General features: G+C 31.9%; 2 protein-coding genes across 2 annotated transcripts; one reads left to right on the forward strand and one right to left on the reverse strand.

Annotated features, from left to right (window-relative positions):
- Positions 1–291: 291 nt before the first annotated feature.
- Positions 292–15,956, reverse strand: LOC127707755 (NAD-dependent protein deacetylase sirtuin-1-like). Its single transcript, XM_052212514.1, has 10 exons — positions 15,838–15,956; positions 14,265–14,317; positions 13,112–13,211; positions 12,184–12,428; positions 10,934–11,086; positions 10,092–10,239; positions 7,131–7,210; positions 5,489–5,675; positions 4,233–5,021; positions 292–2,694 (listed from the first exon to the last, which is right to left on the reverse strand). The coding sequence occupies exons 1-10, from the start codon at positions 15,938–15,940 to the stop codon at positions 2,078–2,080; spliced, it is 2,475 nt and encodes an 824-aa protein (XP_052068474.1). The 5' UTR covers positions 15,941–15,956; the 3' UTR covers positions 292–2,077.
- On the forward strand, positions 15,942–23,387 carry LOC127707763 (dnaJ homolog subfamily C member 12-like). Its single transcript, XM_052212530.1, has 5 exons — positions 15,942–16,109; positions 17,946–18,024; positions 18,652–18,791; positions 19,569–19,653; positions 20,047–23,387. Exons 1-5 carry the CDS (start codon positions 16,032–16,034, stop codon positions 20,136–20,138), a joined length of 474 nt encoding a protein of 157 aa, XP_052068490.1. The 5' UTR covers positions 15,942–16,031; the 3' UTR covers positions 20,139–23,387.
- The last annotated feature ends 2,259 nt before the right edge of the window (positions 23,388–25,646 follow it).

Raw genomic sequence — 25,646 nt, forward strand, 5'->3', positions numbered from 1 at the left:
AAGTCTTTGCTCTTACTCCTAAATGCTGTGTGCTTAGCAGAGAAGCAGCAAATACCAATTTTCAAGTCTTTGGTTTGACAAGGCTGGGGTTAAAACCCACCACGTCCCAAACCTGAGGCAAACACACTACCATAAGACCACAGAGGCCGTCCAATCTTTTTTGAAAAACATAACTTTAAAGCTCTATTCACACAAAAAAACTTACAACTAAAATTAAGAGCAAGTTACACTTAGACCTTTAAAACTTTAACCAGTTGGTGGCCTTTAATAAAAAAAAAAGAAAGAAGTATATATAAATCTATAAATTGTTATGAACAATACATATTTAATATTTCAAATTTGAAATAAGACAATTTGATTATTATACAGATCCTCTGTCTATGCTTCAATAACAAGGATCAGACAATGCGATGTATCACTTTATGTTTTAGTAATCATTGCATCAACCAATGAAAATACACCATCAAAATTTTTGAAGGTAATTAACATTAAAGCAAATCCTGAAGATCCTGAAAAGGTCTTTAGAATCGAATTTAAACAGAATGCCGTCAGATGATTGTTAATGTAATGTGGACACAGGATCAGTATTCCAATCAAATTGGCAATACAATGTAGACATTTTTTTGTATGACTTGAAAAGGTAAAAACAATGCAGTCACAAGGAAATTATTCATTGGCAATATTGAAGGTTCTAAAATAAATTAAAACATTTCTGAAATAAACATTGAATTCCTGCTACATCATATTTTATTTGTATTCGAAGATACTTAAAAAAAAGGAACGAAATGAGGAAAAAATCTTCAGGCAGATTTTAGCAAAAAGAGTTTTTATAATAGAAAAAAGCTGGAGAAAAAACTTCTTATACTTACATGACTTAAAGGACAATTTGAATTCTGAATTGAAAGTTACGTTATCTCATCTTGAGGTGTTAAAGATTGTTTGTGTTTTTTAAAATATTTTTGTGAAGTTTTCCTACAAAGATGTTAAAACTTTTAATTTTTACATCTTGTACATAGTTACAAAAAATGTGCCTAAAGTATCATTAATATCCACATTTGGATGCAGAATACTTTTTAAAATAATTAACTACTATCAACCCAACTCCATAATGAAATTTAAACAATTTTTCAGTCACCAAAAAATTAAATTTGAATTAAAATATCTCCCCTAAAATGATCGGTCTATTGCATAGAATTTCAGAAGATTTACAATCTAGTAATCAGAGATCTGTCTTAAACTTTCTGTTCGATATGACATTACTTAAGTGACAAAAACACTTAGTTTCAATGAGACAAATTTTTTTTTATAAATATGATTTTGACCATTTATTTCAAATATAAAGTTCAATATAAGTAATTATAAACTAAGACAATAATTAATTTGATAGTTTAAAAAAGAACATTTTATTTGCTTTTTCTCATAGTCTAATTTTTAAACGATTGCTGCAAATAAAGTTTGACCTTCATTCTATAACAAGAATTGCAACTCAAACTGTCTTTACTTTGGATTCATTATTATTATTGGAGTACTAGTAATTTCATGGATTTTTTTGGTATAGGTGAACAATTTAAAAATTTAACAAATGCAAATCTTTATAGGCTTGCATACGGTTTGTTTAAAGAGAGGCAGAAGGATCTTTTTCAGGACGTCAGGATTGTGATTATATTTTTGCCAGAATTCGGGATTGGGCCTTTATACATGTAGTTGCAGGAATTCGGGATGTACACCTACTATGACTTAAGAATTAATGATTTATTTTTTCGGGATTCGGGAAAGAATTAATTTTTTCAGGAATTCAGGACACCACCACCTCCTTCCTTAAACCATGAAAGCAAGTACACATGAAAATATCCATGACAATTTGTACCCACAAATATATATGAATCCAGAGTATTATACTTATTAATAAATGAAGCTGATAATTATCACACAGTGATAGCTTTTGTTGCAGTTTTGTTGATATGACAAAGATGAAGCAACAAAAGCAGGAAATGTAAAAGATTTTTTAAACAATAAACACTAGAAAACAATGATTATAGTACAATGCCATTATACTGTGAAATGATCATACACCATGTCATATATTGTTAGATTGAGGTAATGGATCACTGTGTGTGTTATCTGATTGTACTTTTTCAAGTCTTTCAGGTTCCTCTAATTCTTCATAGCTTTGATGCATCCCACTACATGATTTTTGCAATGTTTTTGTCTTGTGTTGAGAGTCATATTTTAAAACCATTCCATTTGAGGTGTTTAGATCTGCTTTACAAGATAAGTGTGTCTGTTCATGGAAAACACCATTCACCGGGTTATTAATGTCTTTTGTTTCATTGTTAACTGAGCCATTACATATATCACTATCATCCCCATTGACTAGGTGTAATTTCGAATCTTCTTTTTCACCATTTACAGAATGGAGGGTTTTGGAATCATTCCTTTCATCACCATTGATGAGGTGCAATTCTGAATCTTCTTTTTCCCCATTTACAGAAGGGAGAATGTTGGAATCATTCCTTTCATTACCATGGACTAGGTTTGATTCCGAATCATTCATTTCATCATCAATGACACTTTCATCATCTGATGTAGAAGAGATTGATGATACATCAGAGTCAGAATCATCCTCCATATCAGAATACACTTCTGCTCCAGAAAATACATATCTACTAGGCGGAAGAAATAAGTACTGTTTGCCTGAAAAAATAAGTAGAATTTGTAGTATAATAATATCAAAGAATACAAGAACAGTCATTTAAACAGGATATCTGCTGGATTTGTAATTCTATTTTGCATTTTACAGTCAAAACTTCTGAACTAAGTTGCTTATAGTTTTATATCCAGTGAAAAAAATAATTTCTATATCTTTTAAATTTTAAAAATAAAATACAAAATCTTTTTGAATTTCTATTTTTGAAAAATCCTTTCATCATGTTCATTAGAAAAAAATCTACCGAATTCAGTCGTGTATTTTCTGCACTTTTTTTCTCTATAATTAAGATTGCCAGGCTGGGGTGCAGATTATAGAGTACTATAAGCAAGAAAGAGGAGAAAAACTGATTCCGCGATGTTTGTTATTGAAATTGTAGAGGGCGCCCTTATTTCTTTTCAAAATTACTTATTTATTTCTCATTTCTTTTCAATGCATTGCATAACTTTAACTGGAATACACTTGTTAACAACACTTCCATAAAAGTAAAAAAGTCAGCTGGGAACCAGCTAAACATAACAATGTGTAACTAGAAAATGTAATCGGTTATTCTTTCCATTTTGATGTTTCAAACAGCTGCATGTGTTAAATTTTAGCTAAAGAATGTGATGAATATATCTGACAGTATTTCACTAAGAACGGAAATGTTTTAGTTTCAAAGTCGAATCATTTAGTGATATCTATATTACGTAATTACGGCTTATACGCACACTATCACCATATTTGTTTGCAATTTACATGTTCTATTCTGATATCCGGTTAATGTCAACTGTAACTTTTACAATTGTTTTTCTTGTGATTTTGGCTTATTTCAACACTCGTGAAGAGTCTACAATCATTTTCAAATTTTAATTGATAATTGAAAATGGTGAATTTTTCTCTAAGAATTAATATGGAGAAAATTTCCGTATCCAGTATGTGTGCTTGTTGACAATGCCCAATCAATGAGAATGCAAAGTGAATAAGATCTACCTATCTTTATTGAGGAATAATTTCATTGTCAAACAATTGATCATTTCAGTCATTTTACCTTCTAATTTTTTAGCAAGACTGCCATGATGACCTGGTTTCCACATTCTCCTTACCTTCTAATCTTTTAGCAAGACTGCCATGATGACCAGGTTTCGACATACTCCTTACCTTCTAATCTTTTAGCAAGACTGCTATGATGACATGGTTTCCACATACTCCTTACCTTCTAATCTTTTAGTAAGACTGCCATAATGACATGGTTTCTACATACTCCTTACCTTCTAATCTTTTAGCAAGACTGCCATGATGATCAGGTTTCGACATACTCCTTACCTTCTAATCTTTTAGCAAGACTGCCATGATGACCAGGTTTCGACATACTCCTTACCTTCTAATCTTTTAGCAAGACTGCTATGATGACATGGTTTCCACATACTCCTTACCTTCTAATCTTTTAGTAAGACTGCCATAATGACATGGTTTCTACATACTCCTTACCTTCTAATCTTTTAGCAAGACTGCCATGATGATCAGGTTTCGACATACTCCTTACCTTCTAATCTTTTAGCAAGACTGCCATGATGACCTGGTTTCCACATACTCCTTATCTCAAAGTCATCATCATCTCCATCTTTGGAATCATCAGACAACAGCAAATCATTCTTGTTACTATCCACTGGTAATGCTGAATTATTCTTTGATTCACCAGATACACAACTGTCTTTTCCATCTAGTTTAGAATTTTCAAGAGTGTTTTTCGTTCCAGATTCATTGTCTAAAGATTGGTCTTGACTATCTGTTTCAGTTATTTTGGAACTGGTCTCCAAAGTTATTTTTACATTTTCACTAGTTTGACCATCTGTTACCTTATCATTTTGTGATATAATAACTGGACTAGAATCTGATTTATTTACAACAGTACAGCTTTTACTATGATCAACACTGACTGGAATCTGTGGCTTTTTGTTATCTTTTAAGCAGATATTTTCATCTCTCTCATCACAAACTTTGACATCCTCTGAGTTGGAAACTTTCTTGTCTGTCTTTTGATCACAGCTACACTCATCTGTTTTATCTTCTACACTTTGACTTTCAAGTGACCCCTGACATTTAACATCATTATCACTACCACTCTCATCAATGTCTGATGCTGTTGGTGTTTTCAATTCACATTTTGATATTTCATGAAGTAAGGGTGATCGTGATTTGTTGTCCCAATTTAAATGTTTACACAGTTCCTCCACAATAGCATCACAATCACCGAGTAATTCAACATCAAAGTTTAAATGTTTCAGAGGTTCTCTATTGATAAGAATCTGAGGTACATCTTCAGGCAGTGAATCTGAAATACATAGTGTTACATATATAAACCTTTTGTAAAGGTTTAGTAATATATGCACCAGGTAGTGAAATATATATAAAACTCATATACTACAACTGTATACATGTAATGTCATAGAATACAGCATACAGGTTTACATCAGCAGGTTATGCTCTCTGAACTAAATTTTATAAACTGTGAGCATTTTTTGATACAGTATTTGTTAATTCTTATTTAGTTTGTTTGGTATGTTTTTCGTCTCTTGTACTGTTAGTATAGAGTTATTAAGTGCTTTTCTTGTGTACTGACTTTTGTTGTATGTTTTGTTCTGCATCTTTTTTTAGTATGCAGCTTGAAATTAAAAATGCAGGAGAGTTGAGATCAATAGTTCATACATCAAAGTTTAACTTAATTAACATAACTCCCCATTTCCTGTTTTCTTCCATAAACATCCTGGAAAAATTAACTCTAGTTGTCATTTGACTTACTTGGTATAAGTGCCACTGGTCTCACTTTTAGAGATGATCCAATCACAATAAGTAAATCACATTTGTCTTTGTCCTCTGTCATTTGTTTGTGGAATTCATCAGACAAACTTTCACCAAAAAACACTATGTCTGGCTTCATTATTGACATTGGACTGTCTGGAGGGCACACTGGACACTTAGGTATAACCTTAACAATAGAAATGATATAGTGGAAAAGTTATCTTCTTTCGGCAAAATTGACATTAGATGGTTTTGGCTATCTTTTATATGTCCCTTTATATCATTTAACTCTTTTTCTAGTAATCATACATCCTTGGGTTTAAAATTTTGGGGGTTTTAATGTTTCTGATGAAGACAAATCCAGAAAATTGCTACTGACACATTTTAAAAATATACATGATATCGGAGGAATCTCATAAAAATTAAAATAAAAACTTCAAAGCTTTTATTAAGGAGTCCTGTATTTATCATTTTGCATATTTTTTATGGTCAAATGTGCACTGTTAAAGCATTCTTCTCTATATTCAAGATGTTAATTAGGCATACATGTATCATTGAATAACTCCTCTATTATCATTTTTACAACAAATCAGGATCTGATTGGTCTCAGTCTGGAAAAAAATCAGAATTAAGAATTGGTGACCATTTTCATCTGATTGCAACAAAATTACGAACTTAAATTTACATCATGCCTCCATGGTAATTTGCCTACTCTTCATCAGAAATTTTTCATTATATATATATATAGACCTGATATTTTCAAATACATGTAGCAACATAGAATTTGAAAAGGGCAGTTTTCCAAAATTGTTGCCCAAACTTTGTAATGTATTCTATTATAATGTGAAAGGAATAGGGGAGAACACTGTAAAAATATACATATTATATGGTAAAATTCTTCAGCATTCAGTGTTTCCTATACAAATAATAATCTGAGACAACATTGTTGAGTGTACAACAGAATTTTCATTTTTTAATTAGTTTTCCATACAGACAATTATCTGACAGGCTTATTTGAGTGCACAACAGTCTGAATTTCGCATGTATTTAAATATGTATTTTTCAAATTAAAAGGAGCATTCATAGTCCTTACCACAAAGAATTTATCATAGTGGAGCATTAATAGTCCTTACCACAAAAAATTTATGAATTAAACCTATCTGTAAATAAGATGATTGAAATAACACTTGGGATTGTTTTTTCGGAACTGAATATAACACTTTTAACTTTCAGTGTTTGATGTAGAATCTGAAGACAGTGTGTGTGATGCAGTGCAGAAAAAAACAACATAAAACTTTTCTTTCCAAATATATTTTAAAAAAATATTAGTCTATTTACCCGTCTTAGAAATAGCTTTTATCACCTGTATTTTAGGTATATAAACTTTTCTGTTTTATTATTTAAAAGCTGATTATGAATTTCTTGTTTAACAAAAGTGTGTTTAATTTTCTTTCCAAGTTTGTAAGATCATTTGCTCAAGTATTTCAACTAAGATATTTGATATCTTGGTTACATTTAAAGAAACATCTCCATTTAATCATAATTATTCTTGATTTGAGAAACTAATTGAGTATCACTTGGTCAAGTTTGCCTGTAATTTACAAATTTACATGATTTAGTTACACTTTTAAAATCTACCCACCTGATTAAATATATCTTCTCTAACACCTTCTGCACTAACTTTGTGTTTACATGTCATGCAAGTGGCTGTAGCAAAAGAACCTGGAACATAATAAAACTTTGTTTTAATGATGAACATGCTCCTATTTCTAAGTTAGCATACATGACTTCTATTGCAAATTCACAAATTATTGCGTGCATTTATTATTAAGATTGTTGAAGAATGGACACAAACCTGAGATAAATTATTGCGATTTTAGGAAAAGCAGACACAATGTAGATACTGTAAATTCAGAAATTATTGCAAGGTTTTTATTATTGCGAATAATGCGAATGGGTGAGTATCGCAATAATAAGAACTGGCATTCTGATATCTGATACAAATATCTGTTTGCAGATTTTCTTGAAATCGCAATAATTAATCTCGCATTTTTGTCTATTCTTCAATAATCGCAATAATGAATGCACGCAATAATTTCTGAATTTACAGTACTTGAAACCATATTTCCTAGGTACACACAAGTTATGATATGACTGCCCACTAGAGAGTGAAAATGAAGTCGCAGTCAAATGAGATATATCAACCATGCTACATGTACACCAAATAATGTTGACTTGCCATAAATATGTACTAAGGAATAGACATAATCCAGAAAAACTTAAACTAACCACTGAAGCATAAAAATGAGGTTAAGATCATGGAACCTATGATGGTCAGATGGAAATACTAATTACAACAAATCTACAGGCTGTAAATATTTTTGATCTATCATGCATGAGAAAATGGGCTTTTTGCCTGAAACCTGACAATTCTCAAGTTATAATTAAGATCAAAGGCTATTATCCACATGCCAGATAAACATACTATCTTTGTATCTAATACACATATCAAATACTGTTGACCTATCAAGTGTATCATGCATAGTTAACAAGGAAAAGACATAAACCCGAAAAACTTATCTGACCACCGAAGCATGACATTAAAGTCCAGATCATATAACAAATGTCAATAAAATGCTCCACTGGGCGCAGCTTGATACAACCACAGAGGTCGAACCCTGAACAGTTGGGGCAAGTATAGACACAACATTCAAGCTTGATACAGCTCTGAATTTGGATTGCGATTAAATATTTGACACAGCATAGGTTTCTGACACAGAATGAATGTGGTCTAAGAACTTAAAAAAAATTAATTTACCTATTATGGTCCAATATCCAAAATCTAAATACATGGTAAGATTCAGCATATCAAAGAATCCAAAGAATTCAATTGTTGATGAAATCAAACAAAGTTTAATTTTGAACCCTTTTGACCTCAATGTGGACCAATTTGATAACGGGGCCCAAAAATCAAAAATCTGAATACATGGTTAGATTCAGCATATCAAAGGACCCCATATATTCAATTTTTGTTGAAATCATACAAAGTTTAATTTTGGACCCCAATTTGGACCAACTTGAAAACTGGGCCCATAATCAAAAATCTAAACATGTTTAGATTCAGCATATCAAAGAACCCCAAATATTCAATTTTTGTTAAAATCAATCTAAGTTAAATTTTGGACCCTTTGGACCTTTATGTAGACCAATTTAAAAAACGGGACCCAATATTAAAAATCTAAATACACGGTTAGATTTGGCATATCAAAGAACCCCAATAATTCAATTTTTGATGAAATCAAACAAAAAGTTTAATTTTGGACCCTTTTGACCTCAATATGAACCAATTTGATAGCGTGGCCCACAAATAAAAAATCTAAATACATGGTTAGATTCAGCATATCAAAGAACCCCATATATTCAATTTTTGTTGAAATCAAACAAAGTTTAATTTTGGACCCCAATTTGGACCAACTTGAAAACTTGAAAATCCCCCCCAAAATTTTTTGAACCCCCTTATGATTCATCACTCCCAAACTCAATCCCAGCCTTACCTTTGTGGTAATGTACCTTGCAGTACAATTTCAGAGAGATCCATACACTTGAACACAAGTTATTGTCTGGAAACTATAAAAATGCTTGTTTTTTTGCCCCTAATTCCTAAACGTTTAAGGGCAATTACCCCCAAACTCAAACCCAGCTTTCCCTTTGTGATATGGAACTTTGTAGTACAATTTCATAAAGATCCATACACTTACACACAAGTTATTGTCCTGAAACTAGAAAAATGCTTGTTTTTTGCCCCTTTTTGGCCACTAATTCCTAGAATTTTGAGGCAATTACCCCCAAAATCAATCCCAGCATTCCCTTTGTGGTATGGTACCTTGCAGTACAATTTCAGAGAGATCCATACACTTGAACACAAGTTATGTTCCGGAAACTAGAAAAATGCTTATTTTTGGCCCCTGATTCCTAAATGTTTTGGGCAATTACCCCCAAACTCAATTCCAGCTTTCCCTTTGTGATATGGAACCTTGTAGTACAATTTCAGAAAGATCCATACACTTACACACAAGTTATTGTCATGAAACTAGAAAAATGCTTGTTTTTGCCCCTAATTCCTAAAATTTTGAGGCAATTACCCCCAAAATCAATCCCAGCATTCCCTTTGTGATATGGAACCTTGTGGTATAATGTGACAGAGATTCATACACTAACAAATAAGTTATTGTCTGGAAGTTACAAAAATGCTTATTTTTGGCCCCTAATTCCTTAACTGTTGGTACCATAACCCCCAATATCAATCCCAACCTTCCTTTTGTGGTATTGAACCTTATGGTAAAATTTCATAGAGATCCATTCACTTAAACTAAAGTTAATGTGCGAAAACCAATGCGTCTTTGGACGACGACGACGCCAACATCATACCAATATACGACCGCAAAATAAAAACTGCTGTTCAAGCTAAAATCTCTCAAAAGGAACAACTATTACAGCACCTGAATTCCAACAAACAGAAATTCTCATCTTCCTCCAGTGGGGAAAACTGTTTGTGCTATTCTGATTTCTATCATTAAAAAAATAATTCTTTCAAATAACCTACCATGACATTGAATAACTTTAGTAATACCAGCAACTTGTTCCAATGTGTCAATATTCTGTGTGTAGTTTCTCAACAATTTACCATGTTTCTCTATTGTATTTATAAACTTGTGTGAACGTGATGGTTCAAATTGCCCTGGATATATTTCCTGCAAAAAAAATAAAACTCAAACATTAGGTATACAATTGGATCCAAATTGATGATAGCACTTGCTTGTTTGAAGGGATTTAAATGTAACTTTCTTCACATTTAGTATTACTTTATAGTTGTCTGTTTTAATGGTGGAGTAAACATGGTTGCTCAGGGACGTTAACCACCTTCAATAAGTAACCAACAACTGCTATAACATAAAATACAGCTCACATGAATTTGTCACTTCCCTTGATGCTCTAAATATTACCTTGAATACATTTTGTTATTAGTCTTAAAGGTTAATAACAGGATTGAACAAAAATGTCCAGCTGGCTCAATTCTAATTTAGAAGCCCTGCATAGATGTGGCCACAGTGCTCCAATTAATTCCATAACTTCATTGAGTGTCTGAGTCTGTTTTTATGTCTACTTCACAGAGTTCTCCAAATCTTTTTTTGCCTAGTGGTCCTTGAAGAAAATATGAAGGTCCTCACTATCATTTCTATTGCAAATTACCAAACTTGTGTTGGTCCTTCCCAAAAATGTGGTGGTCAAATCCCTAGGACCACCACTTATCGAGAACTCTGACTTCATTGCTAATTCAATTACTTTTCTCAACTGTCAAATCTTTACTAATTTCATGTATATAAATTTGACTAAATTATATAAAATTATATATATATATATAGTTATCTACTGACAAGAATTTACCTTTGCAAATTTGAAGAAAGGTCTTGGGTCATTTCTGAAGTAGTTGATATCAAACATGGCTTGTGGATCAGGTAAATCTGGAAAGTCTACAGCAAGGCGAGCATAAATTCCATCTCTAGATCGGAAATCAGGGATACCACAGGAAACAGATACCTATAAATGTTCACAATATTACCCTCATAAAACTTTTTTTCACTTGAATATAAATTCTACCCAAATAACTGTACACAGAGCAACCATGACTATTTCATGATAGTGGAGTATATAGAAGAAAACAACGTTGAAACATTGTATTGTGCACACTATTGTGTAACAATTAGCTAGTTAGGTCTTTTTTAAGTTTTTAAAATACATGTTAAGAAGCAGCACTGGCAGATCTCACCAATATATACATGTATGCAACTATCCTGAGCAATCATTTTTTTGTCCAGATGAATCTTAAAGGTGTTCATAAGCTTCATTAGTATATGCAAATTTACATATAATTTATTTCTTTTAGAATTATTCTTAAAGCACATGTACATGGGTGTTGAATACAAAATGTTGACCTTTTTACATAGACTTAAATGCATATTCTCTGAAAAAGGCTGCAAGGTACATCATATTTGTTATAGCTTCCTGTGCTTAAAAAATATTTGCTGAAATATTTACATATATAGATATTGCTAAAGTCTACCACAATAACCTTAACACTTTTTGTTTTATAGCATGTAGAAATAAAGTCTATTATGGAGAATATACACATAAACATCACTGTAAAATGCTAATTGCTTACTTTTGTATGTGATATTTTTGAAATAACTTTTACATAAAAGTTCATATAATTGTAGTGTTTATACCTACAGTCAGCAATTTGTACATGTATCACATCACACTGTATCACGGAGACATGTAAAGAATGAAGTCTCAGTTATTATATTCATGTTTAATGAAATTGACACCTCCTCTTATTTGCACCATTATAGTTTGACAGGTCTGAAGAATTTCATGCTTTAATAGAACACCCAAGCTTAAGTTAAAACTTTTATATTTTGACAGTTCAGAAGATTTTAAAAGAGACTTTCTCAAGCTCTAGTTAAAGCCATTATATTTTCATGTTCTAAAGAAGTTCATGTTTAAAAAAACTTACAACAGCTCCAGTAAGTAACATTATATTTTGACAGTTCAGAAGATTTAAGAGACTTTCTCAAGCTCTAGTTAGAACCAATATATTTGGGCGATCTATAGAAGTTCATGTTAAAGAAACTTACCCCAGCTCCAGTAAGTACCATTATATTTTTACAGTTCTGAAGTAGTTGTATGACATCTTGCAGTGTGTTGATATGGCTAAGTTTCTTTCTTGGAGGTGGCTCCGACATTATATTAATGACTATCTTCCATAAAGTAAAATCATCAATGTCATTTGGGATTAGAGTATCATCAGGTATCAACCCATTTAGTATTGGGCGAGGGTTTACTCCATTCATTATCTGTTTGTGAATCCATGTCATAGCACCTGTTTTTCAATTAAAAATCAATAAATACTTGTAGGTTATTATAGAATAAAAATGTGCAATGTGATGAAATAACAATAAATCCTTGTAGTCTCACCCATCAAAGTACTTCTCATTCATGTTCTCAATATATACACAAACAAAACATTGTACATACACACATAAAAGAATGTAAATGGAAACATATATAAACTTTTTAAGGATTAATTAACTGTTGTTATTTTATATGCATCAGGATTGAAAAAAAAGGGACAATCTCTGACATTAAATATAAAAACTTCAGAGTAGTACAAATGTAATGTTCACAAGGTGCCATTATGTTACCATAGACAAAGAATAGTCAGTCCAATAACTCCATCCAGAATTGTCATATCAAAACAGTGGTATCGATGTAGTTTTGTTGGTTTCTTGTTAAAGTTAAAATAGATTTATTAATAAATGCTAATAACTCAGCATTGAATATTTGTACTATAATTTGTTTCAGTCCAACAGTTAAGACCCATGCAATTAAATATATTAAAGGAAAATCTGTTAAGCTATGCAGAATGTTAGCAGTATCAGCTTTGAAATTGATGTCAAACCTAATACCTCTTAGAGGAATAGTTTAAGGTTCCTTGCAATAACTCTCTGAAGAGTAAATTAACTGGAATTAAAAAGTTATTAAATGTAAAAAAAACCAACCAACCTGAGGTAGGTTTCCATGCTTCTTCAGATAGTCCTGACAGATTACTGATCTCGCTACAATTGTCAGAGTTGTCTGGTAGTGTTTCTGTCTCATGAACTTGCTGTAAACAAACATGTACAATAAATAAGGCACTTTGAATTGAATCATTTCACTAAGTTTACACCGGAACATGTACATTGTATCTCTGTTTTTAGGAATCTGACATAGTTGATAAGTTCATTACTGTTTGTTTCTTTCTATCAATTACGTTTTCATATAAATGAAACTTCGGTATACATTGCAAATTGTGTGCTCGTACTAAAAAAATAGGAAATGGCAAATGCTGACTAACCATTTCTGTTGGTATGAATCAATTCTGATGATCTTTAATCAGTTTAGTAATGACCCATCAAATAAGCAGATTACCAGTTACAACAAATTATGACACCTGTTGTGACCACTACCCGGTAATTAGCTTGGGTCATAAACTTGTCATCAGGGTAAAATTACTTTTTTACTTTTACAAATTTTAAGTGACGATCGATTTTATTACCATATAACATTCAAGATATTAAAATTTTGACACGGGAAAATGTTGGTGCCAGAAAAATTGTCATCAGCATTATTTTTCACCAGATGAAATAAAAAAAATGCAATTTGCAGCATGGTCCTTGTTAGTAGTAATGGCTTTGAAGTAGCTTTCAGTAACTGCTGGTACTCTTATTTCTGTGTGTTGTGGCTTTGTGTTTTTTGTGCCTCGTACCGATCTTTTGGGTTAAGCCAATTGCAACTGACTTTTACACCACTGTCCCAGGTTAGGTGAGGGTTGCTAACATGTTTAACCCCGACACATCCATTATGTGTCTGTCCCAAGTCAGGAGTCTGTAGTTCAGTGGTTGAAATTGGTTCATGTCATGTTTTTTGTATTTGTTTTGTTATTAATAAGGCCGTTCATTTTTTCGTTTGAATTGTTTGATATTTTTCATGTTTGGGCCTTTTATGGCTGACTAGAGAGTATAGGTTTTTTTCATTGTTGAAGGCTGTAGAGTGGCTTATTATTGCTTACAACCACTTCATTTTTACTCTGGATAGTTGTCTCATTGGCAATCATATACATGTACCACATCTCCTTATTTTTATATAAAATCAATGTTAACAAAATGTATTAGCTTACTTCAGTATTCCCAGCATCATTATCTTTTGATATGTTAGAACATCCTTGTTCATCTGAAAATATATAAATACAACTTTAAATTTTGTTTACAAGAAACTTTTCACTTCAAGTACATGTAGATCATATGAAAAATGTAATGACACAACTTAAAAATATAATATAACACTAACAGGGATGGAAATGACCTCCAAAGGCTTACATTTTTAGTACATGTATGTAGCTTACTGGGCCTCTAACATTAAAAAGTGTTATGACTCAGGTTAATTTAAAGCCCTCATATCAGCCCTAAAAGTAACCAGACCAGCACATGGAACTTAGCGCTATCTCCCTGTTGAATAAAAGCCAGGAGTGGTTTAAGACAATATATTTTATACATATACACATTTGAATTTTTCAAATAGGTCACATGACTTTAAGTGTAAATTTATTTATAGTCCTTTCACTATGCTAAAAGGTCTGTATATTTTTTATCCACTTAAACCCTCGTTTTTCATACATTTGTACTTGTTCATTTAGCTACAAAATGTAAGCAGACCATAAAACAAGATTAAATAGTTGTTGTTGTTCCAAATTATATGCAGTTTCAGGTAAGGGAATCTTATTAGTAGCTGTACTGTATTATAAGGTTTGTTATCGTGTTATAGTTATATAATTTATGACATACAGCATGTACAGTCTAGATAGGCAAAAAAGGGGTTGGTGGTTGTGCACACATAGAACTACTTAAACCCAATACATTCTTTTGCCTATACCAAGTCTTGCTTACTGGACCATTGCAAAGATTCTGTTTGAACCCTCCTTGACACAATCATAGACACACATGAAGGGGAGGGGGTCAAAAGGAAGTATTTCTGGACCAGGTATTTAGTGATGCTCATACACCTTATCGCTATTTGGAAATCTGCGCCGGTTGACCAAAGAATCTGCGCCACTTGAACTATTGACATCATACAACAATCACTTTTCCATTGTGAGGTCAGATATTTTGTATTATGACGTCAAAATTTGACAGGACCTTTGTGATGTCCAGTAATGGCAGACAAATAGCGATAAGGTGTATTGTTGTTTGTATGTCTGTTTTTCTTTATTTCTAGCATGAGTAACAATTTTTTGGCATTACAAATGTATATGAAAAATCAGAAATACAGTCCGCAGATGATTGACAGTATTTATTAGAGCTTTAGTGTTGAAAAAGAAATAAAATTCAAACTGAAAACAAAGTGAAAGTAGCAAACTGTTGTAGAGTTATCCCCCTTATTCTATTAAGCCAGATTGGATTACAGCCCTTTGATATATATAATTTGCAATATGTTTTTTTTTCCAGACAGGCAAGACAAAAAGCCTTAATAAATCTTTCACTGTGAAGTTACACTGTTTGTTTAACACCTTCCATGGATAAAAAATGTTTTCTTTGTTTAAAAGCAGTAAAAATCTAATAATAGGAATGAATCATCAAGACAAGGGAGGTAAGTTTCGGTACTTCTCAGATTTCAATAATAAATATATCATATCCCGCTTATATATAACAAATTTTCAATACATTCATTGATGTTTTATTGTATTACATGTATACCTGAATCATTATTATCCTCCTCGTTGAGTTTTTGACGTTTGAAAGGTGGTTCATTTTTTAGGGGTTGGGCCGCCATTTTCCTCGGTATCTCTGCGCTTTCCATCGACGCAACTTCCGGTTTCTAATTATAAATAAACATCATGCTGAACTTGTGAAGGAGAGTTTTCCTAAACTCAGTGTTAGTTAAATTGTAAATGGAGGCTATATTTAGCTATCAACCTGACGAGGAAGAGGATTTCTATAAAATCCTTGGCTGTAACGAACATTCGAACGTAATTCATTGACTATTTTCTACAAGTCATAGAAACTGATGCAATTTATTTTCTAAATTACCTACTTTCTCTTTGTAACAGTCCTATATATTTATTAAGTAATGGGTTTTCTTCTTCTGGTATACAGTTACAGCTTCATTTATATTGAAGATTACGAACTGTTGCATGCGCGGAGTATATGATTAAAATTTGTATATGAACAAAAATTTATCTTTAAATTTGTAGAATACTTGGTGATATTTACATGAAACAAAGACAACAAGTGATTAAAAATATGTACATTGGTATTTATAGAATTAATTTATGTTGTGGAGAACAGTTGGTGTCAACTGATCTCTATAGGTTTCAATTGTTTGACATGCTACTACAACTTGTGGTAACATGTTCCTTTGGATGATTGTTTGCGGAAAAAATGACCATTTGTAACTGTCTTTAGAGGTGGATATTTGCCGAAATGTTTGGGTATGTAATTTTCTTGTTCTAGTATCTGATGGTATAAGGACTAGTGATGGAATTGCGATGAGTCCATGTATGACTTTATAGAACATGATTAGTCTGGTTTTGAGGCGACGCTCAGTGAGTGAGGGCCATTGTAGTTCGTTTAACATGGATGTAACACTACTGGTGTTGTGGTAGTTGTTACCGGTACATACATAACGGGCTGCACGCCTCTGTACCATTTTTAGCTGATTTTTATATTCTGCTGTGTGCGGATCCTATAAACTACAGGCATATTCAAGTTTTGGTCTCACTATGGATTGGTATGCACGGGATTTGATATTGGTGTTTGATACTTTTAAGTTTCTCCTCAGAAAGCCAAGAGATTTATTTGCATTTGATATGATGTTGTCGTAGTGATTGTTCCATTTTAAGTTAGACTGTAAGGTTACGCCGAGATATTTTGCTGATGTTACTGGTTTTTTAATAATTGATCTGCTAGAAAAAGAAAAAAAGGACGAAATCCATATTTGTAGTTTAAAAATATGTATTACTTATATTGCTTTTAAAATATCAATTGATAAATATTTTCTAATTGTTACTTACCAGTAGTAAGTCAATTCTCAAAATATGAGGCAGGTTCTAACTGATGAGCTTCATAAAGTTATTGATTTTAACAAGTGTATATGCATGTTTGTTTTTCTTGTCAGATGCAATGTACAATGACTGGTCAGGTATTGACATTGTGACCCATTGCTTCAATCCAATTTTGGTCCCATACATCATTTGTACATTGTATAGATATATATGAATATATGATTTGACAACAGAATGACTGAAAAGAAAGGATCATATATTTATTTAAGTTCATCTTTTATAATTTTTGCATTCTCACATTTGATTGTGTGACAGGAAGTTTTATCACCACTGTATGGTTGACATGGTTGAAAAATTTCAAAATCATGCTAAACAGATCCAAATCTATCCATCTACAATTTCAGGATTAAGCTTATTATAAAAAAAATTGCTACACATGAAGATCATTTTTTTTAGCTGAAACATGAATAAAAAAATTAAACAATTCTATAACCAGATTTACTGTTTATGTTGTTTTGTACTACATGTATTATGCAATTTGCATGATTAATTTACACAAAGGAATGTGTGCCTAATTTTTCAGGCGTTAGTTTTCTCATATATAAAAATATGGTTTGATCAAAATTAAATGGTTTATGCATAATGATGATAATAAACACACAACTTAATCTACGACCCACAAGCAATTTGGACACATCGAATACCCCAAAATGCATGTGGAAAAGTTCCTTCAAGTTATTTAAACTTGATGTTACTATTATTATCATTATTCTAATAATTTTTTTTAATTCTTCTTTGTAGACTGTGCAGATAACAACAGAGTATAAAGCCAGGGTTCTCAGTTGTCACCCTGATAAACATCCTGGAGATGAATCTAAAGGTAACGATCCTTGAAATGAAATATATAGAGGTCAAGATATATCAGCACATTTTCAACATGCCTCTTTATTTCAGCCAACCCATGTTATGTCAAACTGTGATGTGGAAAATTAAACCTGAATATGTCGGGGTGTTTTTCTCTGTCCATTTAAATTTCTTATTTGAATATTAGCTAAATCTTGGATAATGCAAGTAATCATTATTTTATTATTTGCCTAAATGAACCATACAAGGCTACAAGCATCATTTGTTTTGAAGTGATTCATACCTTGGTTTTTTGCTTGATTGACATTATTTCCAAGAAAATAGTGTGTAGAAAACCAGATAATCTATAAAGATGTTCTGTCAAGCTCTGTAGGAAAAAAACAGCCTTGTGACATTGAAAAGGTTGAACTTTGATGGTGTCATGTTCAATTTAAAGTTTACAAGTTTTAACCTAAGATATCAAGGTAAGCTTAAAAACATAAAAACAATGGGTCAGGTTAATAAGAAGAATAAGATTTTCTGAAAATAGAAATATTGGAGCTTGTCAAGACATAAACCTTTTTAATTTCTTAGATATAAAGCTCATTTGCTAATAAAAGCTTCACACTGTGATAATGATACACATGTACGATACTGTTTTCAGATAAACAGTTTAGACTATTACAAAAAGCAAAGGATGTCTTGTGTGATGAGGAGAAAAGAAAACGTTATGACCAATGGAAAAATGCAGGAATCTCGATGTCATTCAGCCAGTGGTGTTCATTACGTGATACTGTACACACTGTAAGCTTTTATGCCCTGTCTTCCAGATTTTTACATTATTCAAATGAAGTAGTTATAATAAAGATGGATCATTGATGTTTAGTAAAATCTGTTGCGTTAGTTGCAAGGTATTTTGTAGATTGATATATACCTTGAATACAAAATGTACTATGTAGCCCTTGCAAGCTACTGTAGTTCATCAAATTGTTGTTTTATTTTGCTGAAGTGTGCATGTTGATGTGAAGTTTTCATATGTTAACACTTTATATAACATATTACATAAATGCTTATTTTTCTCACATATACAAATATGGTTTGATTAAAATCAAATGGTTTATGCATAATGATGATAATAAACACACAACTTAATCTACGACCCTCAACCAATTTTTACACATTGAAATGCCCCAAAATGCATGTGGAAAAGTTCCTTCAAGTTATTTAAACTTAATGTTACTATTATCATTAACCTCTCCTTTAATTATATTGGATAAATGGTTTTGTCCATATGATGCATTTGGCAAGTTAAATAATTTCTTTTTTTTATAGGTTTTTAATTAGTGTAAGTGGGCCTTTGGTGACATTGTGACCTCTTGCTTCAATCCAATTTTGGTCTCATACATCATTTGTACATTGTATATGCCTTTGGTATTTTATACAAGGACCTTTTTAAAGTGTTTTTCAGGGGACAAATTATGGTTTATTTCTAATCTTCTGTTAGAAATGTATATGATATGCCAATTAAATTCAATTGAACATTTGTTGAATAGTAAAATAGTGTTATATGATTATTTTCAGTCCATGCACTGGGGTTCTGTAAAAACTAAACCAATGATAGAGCATGATAAACCAGAGACAACACAACACAACTTCAGAAAATCTGGTAAATACATCTCATTTTGAGATATAATTAGAATCTAAAAAATAATGATTGGATAGGTCACACATAACTTAAAGAGAGTAGCAAAAAATTCATGATAATTATAATACATTTTTAAATGAAAAAAAAAAACAAACCCTAATGACGGATCCATTACTATGTTTATTTACAGACATATGTAATTACCCTCATGTTTTTTAAGTAACATGTACCATGGTTCATTATCATAAGTGAAAACATCTTACTCCAGAATAAGTGTTAATGGTATTAAAAAATATTTTCAGATATTCTAATGGACTTCATAAATGAAAAAAAAAACATCAATTATAAACATAAAAATGGTATTTCAATGACTAATGATCTTGATCTTAATAAAGTATATGTATTTTATTTCAGATTTTGACCATGTTACAATAAGCAATCATCAAGATTGGAATAGAGATGAACCTTCAGAAATGTTGAGGAAATTCAGGAACTATCAAATATGAAATGATATATCGTATTATTTAATTCACATTTGAAAGTTTGATTGGGCTGATAATCATGTAAACATTCCAGTATTATTTCAGTTACTATGTTTGTAACGCAAAAAAAATAAATGTTTCAATGAAGCTATGGAGTAACACTTGCAACTGTGTTTGTGCATGACTTGTCAGAAATTTAAGTTCATCTTCTTAGACATGCAGAACTAGAAATATGCAAAGAGGTTACAGATTTTCATAATTTAACTTTTGTAAAGTGTTTTGAAAGGGAAACTTGTGTGGATACTTTATTGCCCAAAGGATTTTTCAGAGAAAACCCAAGGGTAATATGCATTTCTACCCATCTCATGTCTGTGTGCCAATATGTCCCTCCATCTATAACAGTTTTCTTGTTACTGGATTTTGCCTTTTATTTATTATTTTATTGGTGTGATTCTTGTTTAGAATGATTGCATTCAATCTGTTGATAACATTAGATTTTAGGTAAGGGTCACTTATGATAGAAGCATGATTTATACAATGCTAAATGGTCTTGTGAAGTATTTTCCTCTATTGTTCCTTGTTCAGGTTTTTTTATTCCCCCACCGTAGCGGAGGGGGCATTAAGTTTTACCTTTGTCCGTCTGTACGTACATCCGTACGTCCCAAGATTGGTTTCTGTTCTCTAACTTGAGTTTGCCTCAACCAAATGTCATGAAACTTATACACAATGCTTAATACCACAAAACACAGATCAAGTTTGAATTTTGGTGGCGTCACTTTAACCGCTCTAGAGTTATGCTCCTTTATAAATGGAAAAATTGCAAAATTTTTAGGTCTGGTTCTCTTACTTAAGTTTGCCTTAACCAAATGTTATGAAACTTATACACAATGCTTATTATCACAAAATACATATCAAGTTTGAATTTTGGTGGGGTCACTTTAACCATTCACGAGTTTTGCCCCTTTATAAATAGAAAGCAATTGAAAATTGTTAGTTTCCGTTCTCTAACTTAAGTTAGCCTCAACCAAATGTTATGAAACTTATACACAATGCTTTTTACCACAAACTACAGATCAAGTTGAATTTTGGTGGCGCCACTTTAATCATTATCGAGTTATGCCCCTTTGAAAATAGAAAAATTGCATAACTTTTAGTTTCCGTTCTGTAACTTAAGTTTGTCCCAACCAAACATTATGAGACCTATACACAATACTTATTACCACAAAACTCAGATCAAGTACAAATTTGGGTAGCATCACTTTTATCATTCTTGAGTTATAATGTTGTATGCAAGTGGGGGCATCATCTGTGTCCATGGGGACACATTCTCCATTTATTTTGTTGAATTCACTTTAATAGTTTTTTATGAGATTTTGGAGTTTTGAATATTGGTTAGGATAGTTTTTTTTTAGATTGGATTTGGATTAGATGAAATTGAAAGGAAGGCTTGTGGTCTAACACAGTTTGACAGTTTTCTCCCCACATAGCATCCTGGTAATCTGGGAATTTTGAAATATTATTTTGTGTCTTTATAGCATTACATCCATAACAATCTATAAGAAAGTCATTTCAGGTACATTTCTTTAGCACTATTCAAACAATATAGCATCACATTAACATGATTCTAAAAATCCTGGAGGGAGAACACTGGGTATTATTAGTTTTTTTTTAATTTCTGTTTTTCATATTGTTTACTTCTTGGTTTTGGCATTTTTTAACTACCATATAGGAAAAATGTGTAGGATAGCAGCACCAGTGGAAAAGTTTTACAATTTTAAATTTTGTACAAGGGTTCCTAATATGAAAGTAGTATGGTGACTATGGGGATAATATATTATCATGCTCTCTTGTCTAGTCAACTTTAGCAATGGTCATGACACTCTAGTTTTTCTATAAGTTTATAGAATGTTATATGCATTAAGATCTGTAATTAATTTTGTTATTTATGTTTTTTTTTATTACCTGACAATGATATTTAATTGTTCCTTTAAAAATTTGTAGTCAGCATCATGCCATTGTTGTATTTTTTGGTTTCAGTAGCCAGATCTCTTCATTATAAAACTAATGTATTAAATAAAGAGATGTGTTATGATTGCAAACAAGTATCCACCAGATACACAATGACATAGATGATAGCTGCTATAGGTTGCTGTATGGAGTTCAATAATGAACAAAACTCATACCACATAGCAAGCTAAAAAAGATGCCAAACCTAGGACAAATTTTGAAATGGAGTTTGGAACAATTGAACACATGTTTGATTACGCTATTAACTTATTTAATATTTTTTGTTCCAGATTTATGGCCCCTTATGCAGATAATTTGAAATTTTAATTTCTATGAAATAAGATATTTCAGAATTGTCCAATTTGCTTAATTTTTGTCGAGCCTGCGACTTTTGTCGCAAAAGCAAGACATAGCGATCCTACATTCCGTCGTCGATGTCGTAGTCATCGGCTGCGTCCACAAATATTCACTCTGTGGTTAAAGTTTTTAAAATTTTAATAACTTTCTTAAACTATCCTGGATTTGTACCAAACTTGGACAGAAGCTTGTTTATGATTAAAAGCTAGTATCTAGAAGGAAATTTTGTAAAAATTTATTTCCCTTTTTTCCATATATTACTTATAAATGGACTTAGTTTTTCTTCCAGTTAACATTACATACAGTCTGCAGTTAAAGTTTTTAAAACATTTATTAGATTCATAAACCATCCTGGATTTTTACCAAACTTGGATAAAGCTTCTTACAATCAAAAGATAGTATCTAGAGGAAAATTATTAATATTTTTTCCCCATTTTTGTTGAGCCTGCGACTAACAGCAAAAGTAGGCGAGACACTGGGTTACGCTGAACCCTTATGAATTTTTTTTCAACAAATCGAAGAAATGAATTTTAGAAAAGATTTGTTTAAGCAAAGCATACTCTTCTTACATTTAATGTTATGAGCTTAAATCAGGTGTTAGTTTTCTAATTTGATTTTTTCCCAATTTTCTTATCCCATGGTCATTAATAGCTTACTATACGGTTTTTCTCATTGTTGAAGGCTTATAGTGTCCTGTAGTTGTTTACTTTCTTGTCCGTTTTGTCTTTGCTGGATTGATGTATCATTGTCAGTCATACAACATTTTTTTATTTTCATGGTATTTGTTATTTTTTATTTAAAAAGATTTATGTACTCGTATTCAAATGTTGAAAAATATATTGTTATACAGTTAATCATTAAACTCAATTTCAAATTGAAATTTAGATAAAAAGTTGTTTGTTCACTGATTATTGGAGTTATTGTCCTTAATGATTATTTTTTAAAATTTTTAGTCATTAAAACCTAGGGATAGTGATCCGGCAGTGGCGGCAGCGTTAACAAACTTCTTAAAAGTTTTAAATATTTTTGGATCCTTCATACTTTGTATATACATGTAGATGCCTTAATTTATGATGTTTCCGTCTGTCATATGTCCATTGTCCTTGACCTTATCTTCATGGTTCAGTGACTACTTGAAAAAAAAAGTTAAGATTTTTAGTATTCTTAATTTCTCTCTTATTATGAGTAATAGGATAACTATATTTGGTATGTGTGTACCTTGCAAGGTCCTCATGCCCGTCAGACAGTTTTCACCTGACTTCAACCTCATTTCATGGATCAGTGAACAAGGTTAAGTTTTCGTGGTCAAGTCCATATCTCAGATACTATAAGCAATAGGTCTACTATATTTGGTGTATGGAATGAAGGTGCACATGTTCAACTGGCAGGTGTCATGTGACCTTGACCTCATTTTCATTGTTCAGTGGTTAAAGTTAAGTTTTTGTGTTTTGGTCTGTTTTTCTAATAATTTATGCAATAGGTCAACTATATTTGGTGTATGAAAATATTTTACATGTACATGTCAGTCTGGCAGGTTTTATTTGACCGTGACCTCATTTGACGGTTCATTGCTCAATGTTACGTTTATGTGTTTTGGTCTGTTTTTCTTAAACTATGAGCAATAGCTTAACTATATTTGGTGTATGGAATGATTGTAAGGTGTATATGTCTGTCTGGCAGTTATCATCTGACCTTGACCTCATTTTCATGGTTCATTGGTCAATGTTAAGTTTTCCTGGTTAAGTTTGTTTCTTACACACTATATGCAATAAGTCAACTATATTAAAAGCATGTAATGATTGTAAGGTGTACATGTCTGTCTGGCAGGTTTCATCTGACCTTGACCTGATTTTCATGGTTCATGATCAATATTAAATTTTCCTGGTTAAGTTTGTTTCTTAGATACTTACTATGTGCAATAGGTCAACTATATTTAATTGATATTTGGTGTATGGAATGATTGTAAGGTGTACATGTATTTCTATTTTGGACTATCTGACCTTGACCTCATTTTCTTGGATCATGTTAAGTTTATGTGATAGTTGTAGTAAAGCTTTATATTATGACTATCAACTTAAAACCAATGGTCAATAAAGAAGGCGAGACATTTCAGCGAGAAATCATCAGCCAAAAGACATCTTGAGGGCAGCATACAGTCTTCAACAAAATGATAGGTGCTCATTCAATATGACAAGCTCTAAGGGAGCTACCATTTGATTTTTTTTGGGGGGAAGGGGGGGGGGGGGCTTGGATGAAATATTTGTCCTGCCTTTTTATTTTTCACTCTATTCAGTCCTGCCTTTTTTTTTTATTAGTTTATCCTGACTTTTTTTACATAAATTGTCATCCTGCCTTTTTTTTGCCAAGTTGCTCATCCTGCCTATTTTTTCTACTCAAAACTCCTGTCCTGCCTTTTTTTTCAAATTTCATCCTAAAAATCTTTCACTCTGAAACTAATGGGACAAATGTTCCCAAGCTTTATGTGAATGTTCCTTAGGGGATAAAGTTTTTCAAATTGTAATCAGACCTATCAACAAACATGTTTACTGTTCTTAAAACAGAACTTATAGTAGTCTCAGAACATGTATAGGGATTAAAGTACAGTTGTTGGTTTATAGCTTAAAAAAAGCTAGAGCAGTAAGAACAAAACTGTCAAGGTAAAAGTGCTCAGCAGGTCAAGGTCATTCTATGGAATTTGTAAAAAAAAACCAAGACAACCCATTTTGGAGTAATCACCCCTAAAATGTCAGTTTTTAAAAATTTTGGTTTTTGGTTATATTAAAAATTTTGACAAATAGAGATAAACTTTAAATTAGTAAAAAGGATCTGAACAATTAGATGTGCAAATAAGCCAACATGGTCGAATTTCGCCGTTTCAGAATCTAATGCATTCTGGGCAATATTTTCAAAAGAGTACACTAAAGCGTCGTGATTGGTTAAAAACTTCATTTTGGGGTACGAACAATAAAATTACGCTTCTTCTTCTTCTTAATCAGCAAAGGAAAATTCCAGCACGCTTATGCTGTGTCATCAAGTGCATGTGCTGTACAAAGTGTGATCAACGGAAAATTGACAAAAATCTATGTACTAGTTAAAATGTGGTTGGTTCAGGTTAAAACAGATAATTTTTTACAGCATCAGTGTCCCTGGTCTCATGATGGAAGTGTG

This window comes from Mytilus californianus, unplaced genomic scaffold (genome assembly GCF_021869535.1).
Source record: "Mytilus californianus isolate M0D057914Y unplaced genomic scaffold, xbMytCali1.0.p SCAF_7, whole genome shotgun sequence".
Classification (NCBI taxonomy): domain Eukaryota; kingdom Metazoa; phylum Mollusca; class Bivalvia; order Mytilida; family Mytilidae; genus Mytilus; species Mytilus californianus.

What these genes read in the sequence shown, in the direction of transcription:
- LOC127707755 (XM_052212514.1), bottom strand. Translation starts at nt 15,940, where the DNA reads ATGGAAAGCGCAGAGATACCGAGGAAAATGGCGGCCCAACCCCTAAAA. An exon ending in GGAGGATAATAATGATTCAG is followed by an intron (nt 14,318 to 15,837) that starts GTATACATGTAA and finishes ATATATTTTCAG; the next exon opens with ATGAACAAGGATGTTCTAAC. An exon ending in TAAAGTTATTCAATGTCATG is followed by an intron (nt 7,211 to 10,091) that starts GTAGGTTATTTG and finishes ATTATGTTCCAG; the next exon opens with GTTCTTTTGCTACAGCCACT.
- LOC127707763 (XM_052212530.1), top strand. Translation starts at nt 16,032, where the DNA reads ATGGAGGCTATATTTAGCTATCAACCTGACGAGGAAGAGGATTTCTAT. An exon ending in GCTGTAACGAACATTCGAAC is followed by an intron (nt 16,110 to 17,945) that starts GTAATTCATTGA and finishes TCTTCTTTGTAG; the next exon opens with ACTGTGCAGATAACAACAGA. An exon ending in TACGTGATACTGTACACACT is followed by an intron (nt 18,792 to 19,568) that starts GTAAGCTTTTAT and finishes GATTATTTTCAG; the next exon opens with TCCATGCACTGGGGTTCTGT.